Here is a 20,716-nt window from a genome sequence, read left to right on the forward strand (position 1 = left end):
ATTATAATCATAATGCTCAAGCAGTGTCAAACATACACCGTGGGTCAGATATATGCTACACATCGACTCTTAGCATGTTCCACACAGCCCAATATTACTCGGTGGAATTGGTTTAGAGTTTTTGGGCCCCCTCGCAAATGGCAAAAAATCACGGGGTTTTATTGTGGTTTTCAACATTATAATCATAATGCTCAACCAGTGTTAAACATATACTGTGGGTCAGATATGCTGCACATCGACTCTTAGCATATTCCACACAGCCCAATATTATTTGGTGGGACTGCCAACCCACCCCCTCCCCATGCACACACATATAAATATTGTTTGTTCCTCATGCAAAATCATGGGTCACCACACCCCTGATTCCAATAAAAGATCTTAAGCCAGAGAGATATGGGGTTTAATGTTCACTTGACACAAACTATGTCATTTCGGGATAAACACAATTTTACTTCCATAATTTGTATGGGTCTTTAGCAATGTGAGGAAACCGGAGGACCCAGAGAAAACCCAAGAGGTTTGACAGGCAACCCTACATTACTTAAAATCTAAGCGCACGCTTCGACCACTCAACCACCCAGACCTTAAAGGTGTTTTAAGTTCTATATCATTTATTGATAAATATTAACTTATATGTTATATTTTTTTTTTTACTAACATTTTAATCAAATATAATACAAATTTTATTTAAAAAATCACAGATTACATAAACTCAAACACACTAAACAACAAGAAATATCAAATATATCTTAAACATAATATTACATTCAGATAAAGAATCTTTGGGTTTTTTTAAAATCCTTACAATCAAAGTAATAATGTAAACCCAAATAATCATTGGTCTCGGCAGGGTTTTTTAATATTGGGTTTTACTAACTGTCTAATTAGTCCAAGTCTTATTCACTAAAACCCAATCATTAACAGTAGTAGACATGTATGGATAAATGCTAGTTCATAGTGTAATCATTAACAGTAGTAGACATATATGGATAAAAAGAGAGAGAGAGAGAAATGGGGTTTAACATCCACTCGACACAAACTAGGTCATTTCGGGACTAACATATGGTTCAATATTATTTCCATAAGTCGCTTGCGCGTAGGGGTCTTTAGCAGTGGGAGGAAACCGGAGGACCCGGAGAAAACCCACGAGGTTGCACAGGCAACCCTGCTCCTTGTCACATATAACCCGGGAATCATATATGAATAAATGCTAGTTAATAATGTAATCATAAAAGTAATCATCATTACAGCACATTTTCAATTAAATTGTAATTACCAGGGTGGTAGGTAGGATTAATAACCTGTTATTATTTGTTACTCAATAAACCAAATCAGCTCAATCCCAATTAAGCTTATCACAAAATATTGAATTAAATTCAACAAATCACTGTTTGTGGTTATACATACACATAATCATTATATAATTACATCAAAGAACAATTTGATAACCTGTACATAACCTACAGTTTGTAACAAATATAAAAAATAATAATAGCACTATTTGTAGATTATTGCATACATTTAACCTACATAGATCTAAATAATAACAGTAACAAAATAATAAACTTATGGCACATTAATAACGGGGTGCAGTATCAGAATATGTTGATTTAAACAAATGCACAAGAGCTTTAAATTGAACCTCGCTCAAACTGGAAGCCAATTTCATTATTTTATATTAAACATTAGCTGTAATCAAATTCACAATGGTTGGTAATATTAAATATATTAAAGTCTACTCTTGTTAACTGGTGCTGCCATTGACCATTCATTCATTGGAACATTTCTACCTGATGTCGCTAATTTACGTAATAGATCACTCGGAACCCAATAACTACTTTCAGCTGGAATATATAGAAATGAAATGGGGTTTAATGCCCTACTTTTTTGACATAAAATAAAAACAGGCATATGCAATGCAGTGTGCTATCAGACAAATTTCCCCTAACATCAAATTCCAATTTTCACTTCCTGGGTTATTGATGGCACTGAAAGTTCAGGCGAAGTTTAAATATAAATGTTTGTTAAATACTTACGGAATGTTTTGTGATAATAACATATTCTATCATAGACTTCTGCTAATCCAATTGTACTGGCATAATACATTGGGCCACCTCGATAACGTGGAAACCCAAAACCATGTAACCTAATAGAAATCATTAACATAAATGAAAATATGACACATAGGTCATTTGTCAGATAATGAAATCTCACATAACAAAACTCTTCAATACCCCCAATCACCTGCGTCCATACCATTTACTTCACTCACCCCCATACCTTTTATTCCACTCACATAAACCCACCACCTCCACTGTATACTCACCCACATACCCTCCACACTACTCACCCCCATACCCTCCACTCTACTCACCCCCATACCCTCCACACTACTCACCCCCATACCCTCCACTCTACTCACCCCCTCCACACTACTCACACCACCAAATACCCTCCACACTACTCACACCACCAAATACCCTCCACACTACTCACACCACCAAATACCCTCCACTATACTCACACCACCCAATACCCTCCACTCTACTCACACCACCCAATACCCTCCACTCCACTCACACCACCCAATACCCTCCACTCCACTCACACCACCCAATACCCTCCACTTCACTCACACCACCCCATACCCTCCTCTTTACCTCATCCCCACCCCATACCCTCAACTCTACTCCCCCTGCCCTAACTCTACTGAGACTTACACCCACCACGTTACTCCCCCACCCCCTCCACTCCACTGAAAAAACAACCCACCCCACCATATCCTCTATATGCCATATATCTTACCAAATAACATCTATATCTTCTGGTTTACTGGCGACACCATCTTCTAAACATCGGAATCCCTCATTTATAGCTGAATACATAGATCTTTCTACTATTTCCTACAAATATAAATAATATATACAACATTTATCATTTATAGCTGTTAAAGCCCCCCGATTGTCATTTAAATTTGTTCAAACAACATCCCATTTTTCAGTGATTACTCCATTCTCAAATTGATTATTTAACATTTAAAGATACATTATGGGTGATTTGATAAAGAGCTAGAAGTTCTCACTATAATAGTTAAAAACTAGATAATGTAATGAAAATTTGCTGAAAATTTCAGTCAAATTGATCCACTCTGAGCCGAGAATTTAGGATTGAATTTTGGGTCTAGCCTCGATCACCATTACTAACGTTGATACGATAAAAAACATAGTCTCGATTATCCATTTCATGAGTTAATCATGAATGGAAGTCAAACAGCAAATTGGAACCTAATCCAATAAACATCACAGACTAGCTATGACATCGAGAGTTGATTATGGTCTGGATAAGTTAATTAATGCCTAATTAATAATTTAGATAACATTTCAGACCTAAAGAAAGACCTGTAATAGGCAGATTTAGTTCTTGCATAATGTATGTTTAACTGAGAATACAAAGTTAACAGTATCCTGGATTTGATTCAATCAGATTAAAAGGAGGGCCATCAAAAGATTTTCCCCAATACTTATAGCTGGAACTGGCTTGTTTATATATCATTAGTATAGAATGCCTAATTTTGCAAAACTTACAATTGATCATATCTTTGTAAATAGAAATGAACCAATTTTCGAATGCTACTGCTTTTAGAGAGAGAGAAATTGGGTTTAACGTCAACTGGATACAAACTAGGACATTTCAAGACCAAAATATAATACAATTTTATTTGAATAATTTGCTTGCTAGTAGGGGTCGATAGAAATATGAGAGGGAGAGAAATGGGGTTTAACGTCCACTCGACACAAACTAGTTCATTTCGGGACTAATATATGGTTTAATTTTTTTATTTCAATAATTCGCTTGCGCGTAGGGGTCTTTAGCAGTGGGAGGAAACTGGAGTACCTGGAGAAAACCCACGAGGTTGGACAGGCGACCCTACTCCTTGTCACGTACAACCCCGCCAGTTGACTCAATGACAGACCGTATGACACAGCGTGCGCGTGCTAACCATTCGGCCATCCAACCCCCCATAGAAATATGAGGATATACTGCTGTACAATCTACAGAAAAATAAAATTTCTGCCCAGCATAGTTTATAATTATAACAATACCTGTGTACTTATTTTACGTCGGATTATACCAGTATCTTTACAATGTTTTAATATAATATCTGTTACGTCTGGGTCAACGAAAGCTTCTTTGGCACCAGGTCTATCATACTTGTAAAATCCTTTGCCTGTAAAAAATATAATCATAATGGATCAGATTTAAATATACTCTTCAAAAAAAGTAGGGGATATTCAGAAACAATACAAAACTGCGGAAATGCACTGCTGTTTTTATTAGAGGTAACCAGTGTATGTTAATAAGAGGCCAATTGCCTACACATGAACATAAACAGTTCATATGGACGGCTTATCTGGTGGACCCATTTCACCCGCAAAGAGATACACTGTCAAAAGTGAAAATGGACGTTTTTGATTTTGTCTTAATAATGAGTAATTGCTCCACCAATCCTCAGACATTCAGCAATTCGTCATGGCATGCTCCTAATCAACCGTCCAATCCCGATTTGGGGCAATCTGACCCATTCCTCTTGCAGTGCCACGGCCAATTCTTGCAGTTTTGTCGGTTGATGTTGATGTCTACGAACATGTCTCCCGATCAAATTAAACGTAACACACTAAAGCAAAGATACGCTAAACAGTAAATCTTATGCAAGAACAGATAGGAAAGCAAACATGGATAGGATAAAAAAGCACACGGCAGTTTTCATCAACCCTTCAATGAAGTGTCAATTTTGACAATGAACCCCTCCCACGTGTATGGCACTATTGCGTGTCGCTCAGTGGTTCTGTTGGGGCGATAAGTTCTTCATCTGTGAACATACTCTCAAAGCATGTCAAGTGTCCATGACTATTTATCATATCACAACCGGCATTTCAATATCCCCTACTTTTTTTTAAAGAGTATATAACAATAACAGACAGCACGATTATGATGTAGTAATTATGGAGCACAATTATGACACTGTGATTATGGAACACAATTAAGACACAGTGATTATGGAACACAATTAAGACACAGTGATTACAAAGTATTAATTATGCTGCTACAGCATTATTATACAGTGGTGATTATGTAACACAATTATCACATAGTAATTGTGGAGCATCAAGTATTGATAATTCTGCATGTTTATGAAGTGGTGATAACACAGCATATTGATGGTTATGCAGTGTAATTATGAAGTAGTGGTTATGCAGCAATATGTTTTCACCAATTCCAGTTTCATCTGAATTCAAATATCCATTTTGTATGACCTGTATCATCAAAAGTGAACGCAACATCATCTAAACACTTTAAACCATCATAGCAGTCAGTATGTTATCTAAAATGCCAAATAAAAATACACTTATATCCCTACCTGTTTTTTGGCCCAGTCTTCCGAGCTCATAAAGTTTATCTGACAACGAAGAGAATCTTTCACCCTGGATATATCTTGTATCAACTGTAACTTTATAACCATTAGCTTTAGCTGATTCCTGTCTTATTCTATAACCGATATCTAGACCTATAATAACAACAGTATATCTAGACCTACGATAATAACAGTATATCTAGACCTATAAGGCCAAAAAAAAAGGGTTCTGTTTCCTGTAACGGATGGAAAATAGGGTAGGGTCGGTAGGTATTTTTTTTTTTTTTTTTTTTAATGCTACATTGTTAGATTTAGTAGTAGATCTACCGTAGCAACTAGCATAATATTCTGTTGTGAAAAATAAATCTTCAATTTTATGTTAGGTTGAGTCGGCGCAGAGGAACTTGAAGCACAAAAAGATTGGTGGATTAAATTCTTGGATTATTGTTTAAAATGTATCAGAGTCTAGATTATGATTTAAATATTCTCTTAGGGGGCAAATGGACTTTTTAATCGTTCTATTGTAGGGAGGCCATTTTGTTCAAGGGAAAGAACTCCCGTCGCACGAAATAGGTCCGTAATAGATTTATTTGTCTTCTTTGAAATATATGTTAACTTGTTTTTGTCCAATTGCGTGCCTTTACTTATTAGAACGAAGGTTGTGAGGATTATAGCCTTTCGGAATGTGCAGTGGTAAATCTAAACTAAACCTGTAGTCTGGATTTTCACGTCAGTTTACAATCTTGCGTCAACAGTATACAGATTCAAAGAACGATGGCATTTATATTCATTTATAGTAACAAATAAAAAGGCATTTTCACAAATCCAATAGGCTTAGAGTATTCTGAATGGTCGGTCGTTGAACAAAAAAGTTTTTTTATTTATCTTGACACTAAAAAAAAATTGAGTCGGCAGGTTTAATTGTAATGGGTCGATCGGGTTACTGGAAACAGAACAATTTTTTTTTTTGGCCTATAACAGTACATCTAGACCTATAATAACAACAGTACATCTTGACCTATAATAACAACAGTACATCTAGACCTACAATAATAACTGTCACAGTTTACCAGACAAGTTAAAAGATGCCAATCACCTACCTTTTTTTTTTACCCTACACAGTTTTTGGGGATTAAGGGCCATAACTCTGGAACTGAAAATGAAATGGGGTTTAACGTCCTACTGTTCTGCTCCGACTGGGCTATGATCATAGGCCATACAGTGTGTGCTATGAGAGAAATTTTGTCTGGGCAGCCGCACTATGACCTACTCTTACACCGAATGCCAAGGGATCTTTTACGTGCATACTAATGTATACACAGGATCTCTTTCTTTTGTCTCATGCGGACGACTAGACAGCTGTCCGTGTCAGGCCGTCCATCCTGCACTACTGACAAGGGGAACCCACGTCGGAAAATCCCGACAAACTTTCTCAGCCAATGCAGGGATCGAATGCCTGACCTCCAGGCTAGCAAGTCAGCATCTTACCCACTTAGCCATGGCTCCGACTCTGGAACTATTGCATTGTCAACCATAAAATTGATAGGAAACACCTTTCTTGTAGTATTATCTATTCCTGAAAATCTTAAAAATTTAGCTTTTACAAATTTACCGGACAAATCACCAACTTTAAAAATTCCCATCGGGAACCCAAATTGTTCCATAACTTGGTCATATTCATGAGGTAAGCAACCTTCTTCCAATAAAAATGATGCCTAAAACAGAATCAGTAAATTCATAAATAAATGGTAAATATTGAAGATTGATCCACCTTATGATTGAAAATTTTCAACAGGGCAGTTCTATTTACAAACTACCTGGAATCGAGGGAATGTACTTTTCACAGAGCCCCTTAACTCCCTACTATACATGCAGAGCATTATTCAGTGATAAGGACCATAACTCTTGTCAGGAATTACCGAAAATAGTTGAAAATGAAAAGGCTTTCATCTTATGAATATAAACTCTGTAATTTCAGGTGATAACTTTAGCTTCTACTAGTTTAGATAAATCTACTAGAATTTTCTATGTGATCAAGGTCAATAAATCTGACAGTAATTATCGGAAATTAATGGATGAGAACTTTAGCCTCTAAAGCAGGGGTGTCAAACATGTGCCCCGCGGGCCAGCTCCGGCCGCCATGGGTTTAAATGTGGCTCGTGGAACAAATTTGAACAAACTGAGTGTTGGTAATTCTTAGAAACTAGCAGTGGAAATCATTTATTGATGTTTTCCGGTTTCAGTAAACCTCTGACTTCTGTACTGTATGTCATAGATATGTATGTAATACAAGAGAAAGTTGTGTTCCGTATTATTTCTTCGCAATTTGGAAACCAGTCTAACAAATTACCTGTATCAAGGACGTTTAGCTTTGTTTTTGGAATTCAGTAAAGTTCAAGGACGTTTGCCTTTATCTTGATATTTTTGTATATCTCTGGCCCACTTGATGTAAAATTTTAGTTCATGTGACCCCAGAATCAACATAAGTTTGACACCCCTGCTCTAGAGTATCCACAAGTGATTTTGGACAGGGTGACGACACATTTCAATATGAGCATATAATCAGTGCCCCCATCCCACTCTCACAGTTTTAATTGATCAATAAATACACAATGCTGGATCAATGGACATGGGTTATGATCACATTAAGATGTTAGCCAATTAAACCAGCCCTTACATATTCAATATAATATAATGATCTCACCTCGGTTTGATATCTAGCTAACATTCTATTGGCTACAAAGCCGTGACAAGTCTTTACTAACACTGGTATCTATTTATTAAAATAAAGATAATATATTAAAAATCTCATTGATTTTAAAATGAAATGAAATTTAACATCATACTTTTCTGCACTAACAGGGTTGATAAAGACAGCCATACACCATGCTGTGTGTTATGACAGCAATTTTTATCTGGACAATGGTGTTTCAGCCTACTCTCGTCGAAATCCAACTGTCAAGGATTCTTTTACATGCACAAGACCTCAGTTTTTTGTACCATCCAAACACTATATGGTGTCCCTTGCAAGGCCCTCTGTCCTGCACTACTGACAAGGGATACCACACTGCAAATTCCTGATGAACTTGCCGGCCAACACCTTACTCACAAAGACAATATTAATGAATATTATTGTAAAATTTTGTTCAATTACTTTATGATTACTATTAAAAGGTTTTCAGAATTTAAAGAACTGTGACAGCTCCATGTGTCACTTGTATGCAAATCTTTAAAATTTGAAATATTTTCGACTCATAATCAAATACCCTAGATGTGAACTAGGGCTTTCACTTCAAAATTTTGCCTGCCAGACAATTTTCTATATATTATTTTGTTCAGATTAGCAAGATATTTATTCCAAAGAACATGACAATTCTTAGCATCATCCTAGTTTTCGATATAATTCAAAGTGTTTTACGTTTAAATTCTTTGAATTCTAATTACATGGTATGCAATTAATTAACAAACAAGTAAGTTCTCCAGATGACAGATAATCTGAACGCTGGGTTCTTAATATACCATATACATCCTAATAAATCTAGACTTTTCAACCAGATTTTATCATAAGATTTAAAGTTACCTTTCTAATCGTCTTTCCAAGATTCATGACTGTTGCTATGGTTTCTCCAGATGTTTTAGCGCCATATACATTCTCTAATAATGGCATAATAAACGCAGGTGCAAAGAAGTGAGTTCCTATCACTTTATCAGGTCGCTTTGTTGCATTTGCTATCTGAAATGGAATGATAAACTAATGAAAACTTTATAGTTGTTTCTATTTCTATGATAGTATCTGCATTATGTATAATTTTGCCATGGCAGTGGCATTACCATCTTTAAATTGGTAAATTATAACTTCAGAATCAAATCAAGTGAATGGATCTGGGAGCCATCACTATCTAAAGAACACTTTCAGTCCTTATTTCGGGATGAAAGGAAGAGAAATCTCAATGTTAACTACTCATAGAATAATAACTACCTTATCTATATCTAATGTAGATGTGTTACTACATAAAATAGCTTGTTGTTTACAAATCTGATCTAATTTACCAAAGATTTCTTCTTTCAATTTCAAGTTTTCAAACACAGCTTCAATAACCTGAAACAAAGAAACATCACAGTTTTTAAGTCTAAAGCCTGGCAACCACAACTGAGGGGAACTGTCAATCACTGTGTGTAATCAAAACCCTGTTCAAGTTCTATAACAGCTATTCTTTGTACTCTTTAAACACATAATTGTAGGTGAATACATTAAGATCTAAGAAAGTCAATGGATCAAGACTATTATAGCAAATGCTTTTTGCATAGTTGATAACAGTTACCCATATAGTTCAAGCACGTGGCATTGAGACTGCTTGCAGTTGATGACAGTTACCCTTATACCCTTCATGTATGAACAGTGGATTACAGTTTATCTTATAGTTCAAGCGTCGGCCATATGTGATGCTTAGTGCTCCTACGACTAGTCGGATAGCCGTAAACGGTTAGAACTGGACGGTTAAACGGTTCAGATTCAACGGTACGGTTATTCGGAGATGTCCCCCATTACACAGAGTTGTGTCTGATTATATTCCTCTTTATAACAAAACTTGCCCGTTGTCATTTTGTATTTGATGTTTGAAAATCTTAGAATATAACAGTCGTCCTACGATGTTGACTGCTAAAAAATAATACTATTAATAGCACTCGTCGTAGTCATACGGCAAAGTCAACAGACCGTGTTCTGACTTTAGCTATTGTTAATCCAATCTAAATACTTCTCAGCATTTCTAACTATATTCTACCTTGTTTATTATTTACTTAAAAACGTAACCACCATTCAAAATATAATCATAAAGGCTAGAAAATGACATTATACTAGATTCCTTACGACATTCAACACGTTTCATATCTCGTAATTTCTCGCAAGAATTCTACTTTGGTTTTTAGTTAAATTAACCAATCATAAAAATTCTACTTGCAAGCGAGGAATTATTTCTTTATTGTCCAATCAATAGACGCCTTCCAATTTACTTTATTGTATTCTTAGTAACATTGTGTAATCGTAATATTATCGCCATCTGTCACGTACGAAGGGAAACAGAGTATTGTTTTGTATATTATCGTTATATTGAATTAAACCAGCGGCTGCCAGGCAGGATACGCCCACATTTTCGAGAGATGGATAGAGAACAAGCTAACAAGAAAGTGATTTTTCCTACAATTAAGGGCCATAATTCAGGAAATTACAATTCGATATGTGCAAATATCGAAAGAAACTGAGATCTTTGTGTTATAAACTTACATTTCAAGTTTCAACAAAATCGGATAAAAATTGTGCCCTTTATAGGTTCCACAACCTTGATATACCATATTTTTACGCTATTTGAGAACGAACGGCAGCCATTTTGTCTGTCAATTTTGGGCCGATTTTCACGAAATTCTAACTCAACCCTCCTTAGGGTGTAACGGTGATATAATAATACGTTTTTTTAAATCGGATAAAAATTATGACCTCTATAAGGTCCACAAGCTAAAAACGCGATTTTTCGTACAATCAGGGGCCATAATTCAGGAAGTTACGGTCCAATATGCGCGAATATCGAAAGGAACTGAGATCTTTGGGTTATAAACTTATATTTTAAGTTTCAAAAAAATCGGATAAAAATTGTGGCCTCTATAGGGTCCACAAGCTAAAAACGTGATTTTTCGTACAATCAGGGGCCATAATCCATGAAGTTTCGATCCGATACATGCCAATATCGAAAGCAGCCGAGATCTTTTGGGGATAAACCTATATTTCAAGTTTCGTCAAAATCGGATAAGAATTGTGACTTGTAGAGAGTCCAGGGGCGACGGCATAATACGTCCACATGAAAATGTGGGAGTATAAAAATGTTTCAAATGAACCAAGTTACCCAGGTAAATAAATAACTACGGCCTAAGATAGTTTAAATTTTCATTAAAGAATTGTACATGTCTGAAAAAATTCCTGAAATTTTTGCGCGTGTAATGCCTTTTAGGCGAGTATAGCGTGCGCATGAGTAATGACTCGCACCTCCTGACAAGCTCTGTTTTATGTTTAAAATTGATACCATACGGTTGGTAACCGGTTAATAGCTACAGCTATTCGAATAACAAAAAGTCCTAACCGTAGGAGCACTAGTGATGCTTCATGTATGAACAGTGGATGACAGTTTATCTTATAGTTCAAGCCTCTGGCATATGTGATGCTTCATTTATTAACAGTGGGTGACAGTTACCCTAATAATTCAAGCTACTGGCATGTCTGATACTTGGTTTATTAAGAGTGGGTGACAGTTACACTAATAGTTCAAGCTACTGGCATGTCTGATACTTGGTTTATTAACAGTGGGTGACAGTTACACTTATAGTTCAAGCTACTGGCATGTCTCTTACTTGGTTTATTAACAGTGGGTGACAGTTACACTTATAGTTCAAGCTACTGGCATGTCTGATACTTGGTTTATTAACAGTGGGTGACAGTTACACTTATAGTTCAAGCTACTGGCATGTCTGATACTTGGTTTATTAACAGTGGATGAGAGTTACACTAATAGTTCAAGCTCCTGGCATGTCTGATACTTGGTTTATTAACAGTGGGTGACAGTTACTCTTATAGTTCAAGTCCCTGGCATGTCTGATACTTGGTTTATAAACCGTGGATGGCAGTTAACCATAATAGTTCAAATTTCTGACTTATGTGATGCTTGGTTTATGAACCGTGGATGACAGTTACCCTAATAGTTCAAGTTTCTGGCATGTCTGATACTTGGTTTATAAACTGTGGATGGCAGTTACATAGTGGATGACAGTTACAGTTACCCTTACAGTTCAAGCATCTAGCATGGCCACCCAACAATGATGTGAAAATAATATGCAGGATGCCGTGGGCCATGTAGTTCAGCAGCATTCATGGGTGGACTTCTGTTTTTGTACTCTCTACCTAGTGGACCAATGACAAGGGGAGAGAGAGAGAGAGAGAGAGAGAGAGAGATGGGGTTTAACGTCTACTCGACACAAACTAGGTCATTTCAATGGATTAATTTCATTTCAATAATTCGCTTGAGCATAGGGATCTTTAGCAGTGGAGGAAACCAGAGGACCCGGAGAAAACCCACAAAGTTGGAAACCACGCCAGTTGACTCAATGACAGGCCTTATGATAAAGCATGCACATGCTAACCATTCGGCCATCCAACCCCCCATGACAAGGGGAAGTCCATAGCAGAAAATCACAACATCGAGATTGAAACCAAGCCCTCATGGTCACTGATGAGTCACTGTGATACTCATCAAGTCACTGTGATACTCATCAAGTCACTGTGATACTCATCAAGTCACTGTGATACTCATTGAGTCACCGTGGCTGACAAAGAGGTTTTGAACTTACCAAATCTACATTATGTAAACTATCTAGACTTTGAGTTGGTGTTAACTGCTGTAAACATTTGTTAATTTGTTGACTTGTCATTCTCTTTAAATTAACACTACCTTGTAATATCCCTTTAATTATATTCACACCCCTCTCTAGATTCTAACAAATATATAAATATTACAAACGTGTTATTAAAGATAAATATCAGATATATAAACATTATAAAATACAGAGAGATAAATATTAAATATATAAACATCATAAAGTTGAGAAAAATAAATATTAAATATATAAAGGACCATAAATCTAACAGTTTTATCGAAAATCAATAGGAATCATCGTCGCATAAAAAACCATAAACACTGTGTATGAATTTTAGCCTCTAGAGAGCATTCACAAGAAATTGTTGATGAAAATATACAACCACAATTCAATATGGGCAAATAAAAATAGTAAATTTTGGTGGTGGGCATGACAGATGCAGATTGCTCTTGAAATGTTTTAGAGATTTTTGGACCAGGAACTGGTTTCTTGTACATGCCTCTCTTAGAAAAAAGTCAAAGGCTCCAACAATTCATATACTGTCAATATCACAATTTCAAGATGGCTGTGATGATGTCATTCTCAAGGGTACAAGAACCTTACCTGACAAAATGTATTAAAAGGGTACAATTTTGGCAGAAATAGCAATCCATTCAACAGAAAATAAAGTCATTTTAAGTCTAACAAAGATGGTTGATAATTACCTGTGAGTCTTGTTCTACCAGTATAACCGGTAATCCAACTCTAAGTAATGTAACAACAATACCACTACCCATCGTACCAGCACCAATAACACCAGTAGTTTTAACTGGTACTGCTGAACAGTTCTTATGATTTTTCTCATTTGATACATACCACTGTTGAAAAAAAGCAACAAAAATGTTAAACAGAGGTCAAATCGGATGTCATTCTTGACCTTTGACACATAGTCCTGTAATTCAGCAATGTATTGGGCAGTGTTGCTATTTCAAAATTTTTATTGTCAGACATTTTTACCAAAGATAAAGGGGCAAAACTCATCATTATTAAAGCAGACAGTGTCTGACAATAATTAAAAATCATGTGTCAACAAAATATTCAAATTTGTATGTAATAAAAATAGGTGAACCTCGCCATTTTCCATATTTAATTCCCGTATGGTATTCAAATATCAGACGTTTGGAAAATAGTGTAGGACATGTCCGGAATGTACGGACGAAATAGCAACAATTGTGTTGGCTGAGCAACATTTTGTCTGCAGAAGCTTTGGTTGAATTTTAGCTGAAGTTTATGTCACCTTTACAATGAGTAAGTAAATGGTGGCTTCTAAAACTATGATCTCAGGTCATTACACCAAATTCTTCGAGACTGTGACTTTTAGGCATTAAAATCTTTAAAATCATACCCTTGTTGCAGCTCTTTCTGCGAAGAACACATACTGTTGTGCTTTGGCCTGACCAGAAGTCATCAGTTCAGAAAATAATTCCCGCTCTATTTTAGTACCTTCTTCATAGGGAAGCAGAGCAGCTTTTACCGATTTTAAACAATTCTGAAATAATTAACACAAATAATACAGTGTTTATATATAAAAGAAAATTCCCACAAATACTTTTAACAATACTTTTCATTGGTTTGAATACCTGTTAGTCAGATATTCCCACTACAAAATTCCAAAAATAAATTTCTTGGAAAATAAACTTTTTATTCAAATTAAGTAGCTTGTACAACAATGTTAACAGCAATAATTTCAAATTTAAAAAAAAAAAAACATATTAATTTCATTCTTTGATTGGATGCCCCTCCCTGCATACAACTGCTATATCCAGAACATCCACACAAGTTTTGGAACCAGAGTACATTTACCCATTATAAGCACTGTTGAAGCTTTCTTTAAAACCCAATTCTCCTATTATTAATACAGTACCGTACTTACAATTGGTGCAATAAATCCACTCTGTTTCTGTTTGACTTTGTTTAATGCCACTAGAATAAAAATTCAGAATGTTAACAGGTATTTAACAATAAAAACTTTTACTGAATTTATGATGGCAATTGAGCTGCATAACTGTTCCTAATTATGGTTGATTTCCTTGTTTATTTTGCTAAAGTCAAGTCATGGTCAATTTCCAAGGAAATAAACTCACCTTCAAAGATTTTGTCAGCATTTTCACCACCTTTAGCTGGAACATTTCGTAGTCGTCTGTGATGTGGTATCGAAGATGGCAGAGAGGCAGCAAAATCTAAACTTTCTGATAGTAAATTTCCTTTCACAAGCTAAAACAGAATATGATTAAATAAATTTTACATTTTAGATTTCTAATACATTTATTACCTTGTATTTAAAAAAACTTTCCAATTTGAAATTGTTTCAGACCCAAATATTTGGGACCCATTGATTACTTTTTTAAAATTTAGGTCAGTCTGGGCCTGTGTTTAAATCATACCTTGTCCAGGATCCTATGCTGCAGTGCTTCGCGAGCTGAAACATGGCGACCAGATGTGATTATCTCCATAGCAAAAGCCATTCCTGCAACTCTTGGTAGTCTTTGAGTTCCATGTGCTCCTGGTAAAAGACCTATTGCTACTTCTGGAAATCCCACTCTAGAAGAAGGAAATACATCATTTCTAAAGAACCTCAAAGTCAACATATATTTTGATTTTAATATCTCGAACTCCATAAATGTATGGAACACATTTCAGCCCTTCATTAAAGTGGCATTAGGTAAGATTAGATAAAGAGCTGACAGTTCTCTCTATAATAGTTAAAAAAATAGGTAAGGAAAAGAGAATATGCTGAAAATTTCAGTCAATTTACTTGTTCACTCTGAGCATAGATATTAGCGATACTATTACATGTATAGCCAAGTCTCAATTGTCATTACTACCGTTTTTACGATAATAAACAATTCTATCCATTTTTACAATAACCGCATCGACCACAAAACTTATTTAAATCTACTTATATCGCAGTCATCTGATGGCATCGAGAGTTGATTATGGCATTATGGTAAGTTAATTAATGTCTAATTAATAATTTATATAACATTTCAGGCCTAAAGCAAGACCTGCAATAGGCAGATTTAGCTCTTGCATAATGCATGTTTAAGAGATATTCTTAATTTTAATTTAATAGTCATAACTTGTAAGTTTTTCTTTCGAGATGAGAAAAAATGTGGATTGTTATTCTTTCTGTTTTAACTTATTAGTTAATCTACAGCAATGATGGAGAAATTTATTTGGAGACATTTATTTGTATTGTAAACTTTCATTTGATTGGATTAATTGTTATTACTAAATAGTTTTAACTATTTCTTTAAGATGAATATTCATTAAAATGAATATTCATCTTAAAGAAATAGATACATTTTCCGGAAAGGTATTCATTTTTAAGAAAGGTATACATGTTTAAGAAGGGTATTCATCTTAAAGAAATGGAGACATTTTTAAGAAACGGATACATTTATAAGAAAGGTATTCACGTTTAAGAAAGGTATTCACGTTTAAGAAAGGTATTTATGTTTAGGAAAGGTATTTATGTTTAAGAAAGGTATTCATGTTTAAGAATGGTATTCGTGTTTAAGAACGGTATTCATGTTTAAGAAAGGTATTCATGTTTAAGAATGGTATTCGTGTTTAAGAAGGGTATTCGTGTTTAAGAAGGGTATTGATTTTTAAGAAATGTTAAAAGGTTAGTTACGGTTAAGGTTAAATGTACAGCGGATAGTCATATGTTTTTAATATGCTTCTTCAAATTTGAGTATCTCAAAATTTCAGTGGTCAACATCATAAAAACTTTAGAGCAAAGACATAGCCATTTGTTGCTCTGTCTGTGGTGAAAAACGAAAATTTTGTAAAAATTCGGATCCAAGCAAAGACGCCAGAATTAAAATGTTGGTCTGCCTCCAACAGGGTTTACAACCTACAGAGGGATGGACAGACAGACAGGGGTGATATACAATTACATACGACCAGATGTTTAATTATATATCACAATATGCCTTCACAAAACAAATGTTGATTTTATCATAGAGATGTTGGATTTGGGTCAAAATGGCTTCCACTGGCCTGAAAAAGTCTACTCACTTGGCTGATTCTAAGGCAATTCTGTAATGGCTGAACAGTGCTACTTCCAAACCACCACCCAAACATGTTCCATGAATGGCAGAAATAACAGGTTTTCTACTGCTTTCAATTAGTAGTCCAACTTCAACTAAATTGGGTCCTTAAACGAGAGATAATACCCCCAAAAAATGACAAAATCTACAAAGAATCATAGTTCTGATGTCTTAAAGAGGTATTAGTGAATTTGGAGAATTTGAGATATTTCACTAGTGATTTCAGGCTCAACAGTAATAATATGTAAGACTCTTTGCCTGATTTCAGGCTCGACAGTAATAATATGTAAGACTCTTTGCCTGATTTCAGGCTCGACAGTAATAATATGTAAGACTCTCTGCCCTATAAATTTTCTTTCAAAATCTTACCTCTTTCAAAATATATCAGATATATTTAGTGCATATTTTATGCTAATTATGTCAGCAGCTCCCCAGGAAATGAAATGAGGTTTAACATCCTACTGTTTTGCTCCGACTGGGCCAATGAGGATGGACATATGCCATACAGTGTGCTATGAGGGAAATTTTTCTCGGACAGCGGCACTAAGGCCTACTCTTATATCAAATTCCAACTACCAAAAGATCTTTTATGTGCACGCCAATGTGTACACAGGACCTTGTTTTTTCGTACCATCCGAATGACTAGACAGCTGTCGTTGGCAGGCACTCTGTCATGCACATCTGACAAGATGAAACCAAGCTGCCGAGGTGCATACTGTTTTTCTCCTACCTTTATTGGAATAACATCCAAAAAAAAAATGTGCAAAGCATTGACACTGTTTAATCCTATAACATTTTTGGGTAATCCAGAATCCCCAAATCCTCATGACAATTTAGACATAAAAGAAACCTTGACAGTTGAAATTCGAAATAAGAGTTGGTTGTAGCACCCCTGTCTGGGTAAAATGTCCCTCATAACACACTGCATTGCGTATGCCGGTCTTCATTAGCCCAGTTGCTCAGAAAAGTAGGACGTTAAAACTTAAAACCCAATTTATTTCGCAAATAATTCATAGTACTGTACTCTACATAGCCATGTATACTTACCTTTCATAGGCTTATTGAACTCTGTAATGTCAGCTCCAGAAGGAAATGTTCTTCCTTTACCAATAATTATAATTGATTTAACCTCTTTATCTTTATTGGCTCTTTCAACACCATCTTGCAATCCCTTTCTCACATTATAACTGTAATAAACAAAACATCAAGTTTGTTCAGGGATATGTTCATGCAGAGGATTGAGATAGAGAGAGAGAGAGAGAGAGAGAGAGAGAGAGAGAAATGGGGTTTAACATCCACTCGACACAAACTAGGTCATTTCGGGACTAACATATGGTTTTAATTTTTTATTTCAATAACTCGCTTGCGCGTAGGGGTCTTTAGCAATGGGGGTAAACCTGAGGCCCCGGAGAAAACCCACAAGGTTGGAAGAGAATTAAGAGCTTAAATGAATATTGATTGAAATGGGGTTTAACATCATACTTTTCAGCACCTAACGAAAACAGGCCTACGTCACCAATGTGCTATAAGTGAAATTTTACCCAGAGAGCATCTGAATTCCAACTGTCAAGGTTTCTTTTACAAGCGCACTCAACCGTGACCAACGTGAAATCAACTTGTACACATGACATCGGTTTCAAGGGCTTAAGTGAGAGGCATGCAGTGACGAGCTTTGCGTCATGGTTTTGAGTTTTTGCAGTGTCAAACATACCGTGGGTCAGATATGCTACAAATCGACTTTAGCATGTTCCACACTGCCCAATATTACCCGGTGGCACTGAAAGGAGAGAGAGAGAAATGGGGTTTAACGTCAACTCGACACAAACTAGGATATTTCGGGACTAACATATGGTTTTTAATTTTATTTCAAGAATTCGCTTGCGCGTAGGGGTCTTTAGCAATGGGGGTAAACCTGAGGCCCCGGAGAAAACCCACAAGGTTGGAAGAGAATTAAGAGCTTAAATGAATATTGATTGAAATGGGGTTTAACATCATACTTTTCAGCACCTAACGAAAACAGGCCTACGTCACCAATGTGCTATAAGTGAAATTTTACCCAGAGAGCATCTGAATTCCAACTGTCAAGGTTTCTTTTACAAGCGCACTCAACCGTGACCAACATGAAATCAACTTGTACACATGACATCGGTTTCAAGGGCTTAAGTGAGAGGCATGCAGTGACGAGCTTTGCGTCATGGTTTTGAGTTTTTGCAGTGTCAAACATACCGTGGGTCAGATATGCTACAAATCGACTTTAGCATGTTCCACACTGCCCAATATTACCCGGTGGCACTGAAAGGAGAGAGAGAGAAATGGGGTTTAACGTCAACTCGACACAAACTAGGATATTTCGGGACTAACATATGGTTTTTAATTTTATTTCAAGAATTCGCTTGCGCGTAGGGGTCTTTAGCAGTGGGAGGAAACCGGAGGACCTGGAGAAAAACCACGAGGTTGGACAGGCGACCCTACTCCTTGCCACGTACAACTGGGGATTCGAAACCACGCCAGTTGACTCAATGACAGGCTTTATGATACAGAGCGCGCACGCTAACCATTCAGCCATCCACCACCCCCCCCCCCCCCGGCACTGAAAGGACTGACACCCCACCCCACTACACACATACCGGCGGGACATAGTTTCTCATGCAAAATCATGAGTCACCATGCCCCTGCTCAGTTTTCAATTTAAAACATTCAAAGGGCTAGACAGTCCTAAGTAATTGACAGCCTCCTGACAAACACTTTTGGAAACATGATAATCACATGGTGATTCAAAGACAAAAACCAGCAATAATGGACAAATTGATTTTATTTTTTAATAAAAACTACCACGGCCACTGTAGATACTCAGTAGTGTCTTACCTTAGTGCATTAACCGGGGGATTATTGACTTCCAGAACAGCAATAGATTTGACAATTCTATAATCAACCATTGTGAGGTATTCAGCTACACGATACAACCAAATTTTGGGAATGACATAAGCAGGTTTTTTTTCTACGGAAGGAAGAAAACATCCAACAAATTTTGGACTTTGGCTCTATCAAGACCGTGAACTTTGAACGTTATTTTATCTCTGGTTATTCAAGCAAAATATTAAAGGGAAGTAAGTCCTAGAATTACTATGGTAGACTATACAGGAGTAAAATAAAAAGCGAATTTATATGTATGGAAACTCGACCATAAAATTATTAAGATTAAGATTTTGAAACTTAGACCATTCCAAAATGCCATGGTATTCCTCTTTAATGCTTGTGCGATGAAATGAAATACATGTACATATAACATCAACAATGCAATGATGAAACAGAATTGGGAACATGGGTCTTTATAGATATATGCCTCTGCTAATTCCAGTGTGTTTCAACAATGGGCGTCACACATGGGGGGGGGGGGGGGTCTGAATATACTTGGACCCCCCCCCCCCAAATTTACATAGTAGGCCCAAACTCCTATTTATTTACAACAATTATTAGGATTAGTTAAGATTCTATCTGTATAAAACCTGTACATATCCCAATATGGTTTATACTGTTAAAATAAAACACAGAGATAATCATCCTGGAAACGTGTGAAGTGAAAAGTACCTGTGTTCCATAAAATTGTGTCTAGTTAGCCTGTCAGTAATATTTTGTTAATTTTTTTCTGCCACTTATCAGAGTGAATCGCATGTAGGTACCCCAAAACATAACCGCCTAAACCAAATATTTATCGCCTGCTCAGCCAGCAACGTAACCATAATGCTTTTGCACGCGGTGTCTTGGTAGACAGCATGGCCACATGGTGTTT

The 20,716-nt window shown here is 36.2% G+C and overlaps 1 protein-coding gene across 1 annotated transcript; it reads right to left on the reverse strand.

Annotated features, from left to right (window-relative positions):
- Positions 1–641: 641 nt before the first annotated feature.
- LOC126831728 (peroxisomal bifunctional enzyme) lies at positions 642–20,006 on the reverse strand. Its single transcript, XM_050562381.1, has 18 exons — positions 19,792–20,006; positions 17,974–18,113; positions 16,895–17,033; positions 15,256–15,412; positions 14,956–15,085; positions 14,745–14,794; positions 14,217–14,360; positions 13,537–13,689; positions 12,806–12,949; positions 9,393–9,512; positions 8,994–9,146; positions 8,118–8,186; positions 7,026–7,128; positions 5,420–5,566; positions 4,104–4,228; positions 2,806–2,903; positions 2,037–2,146; positions 642–1,844 (listed from the first exon to the last, which is right to left on the reverse strand). The coding sequence occupies exons 1-18, from the start codon at positions 19,860–19,862 to the stop codon at positions 1,729–1,731; spliced, it is 2,169 nt and encodes a 722-aa protein (XP_050418338.1). The 5' UTR covers positions 19,863–20,006; the 3' UTR covers positions 642–1,728.
- Positions 20,007–20,716: the final 710 nt, after the last annotated feature.

The sequence above is a fragment of the Patella vulgata genome, chromosome 9, assembly GCF_932274485.2.
Source record: "Patella vulgata chromosome 9, xgPatVulg1.2, whole genome shotgun sequence".
Taxonomy (NCBI): domain Eukaryota; kingdom Metazoa; phylum Mollusca; class Gastropoda; family Patellidae; genus Patella; species Patella vulgata.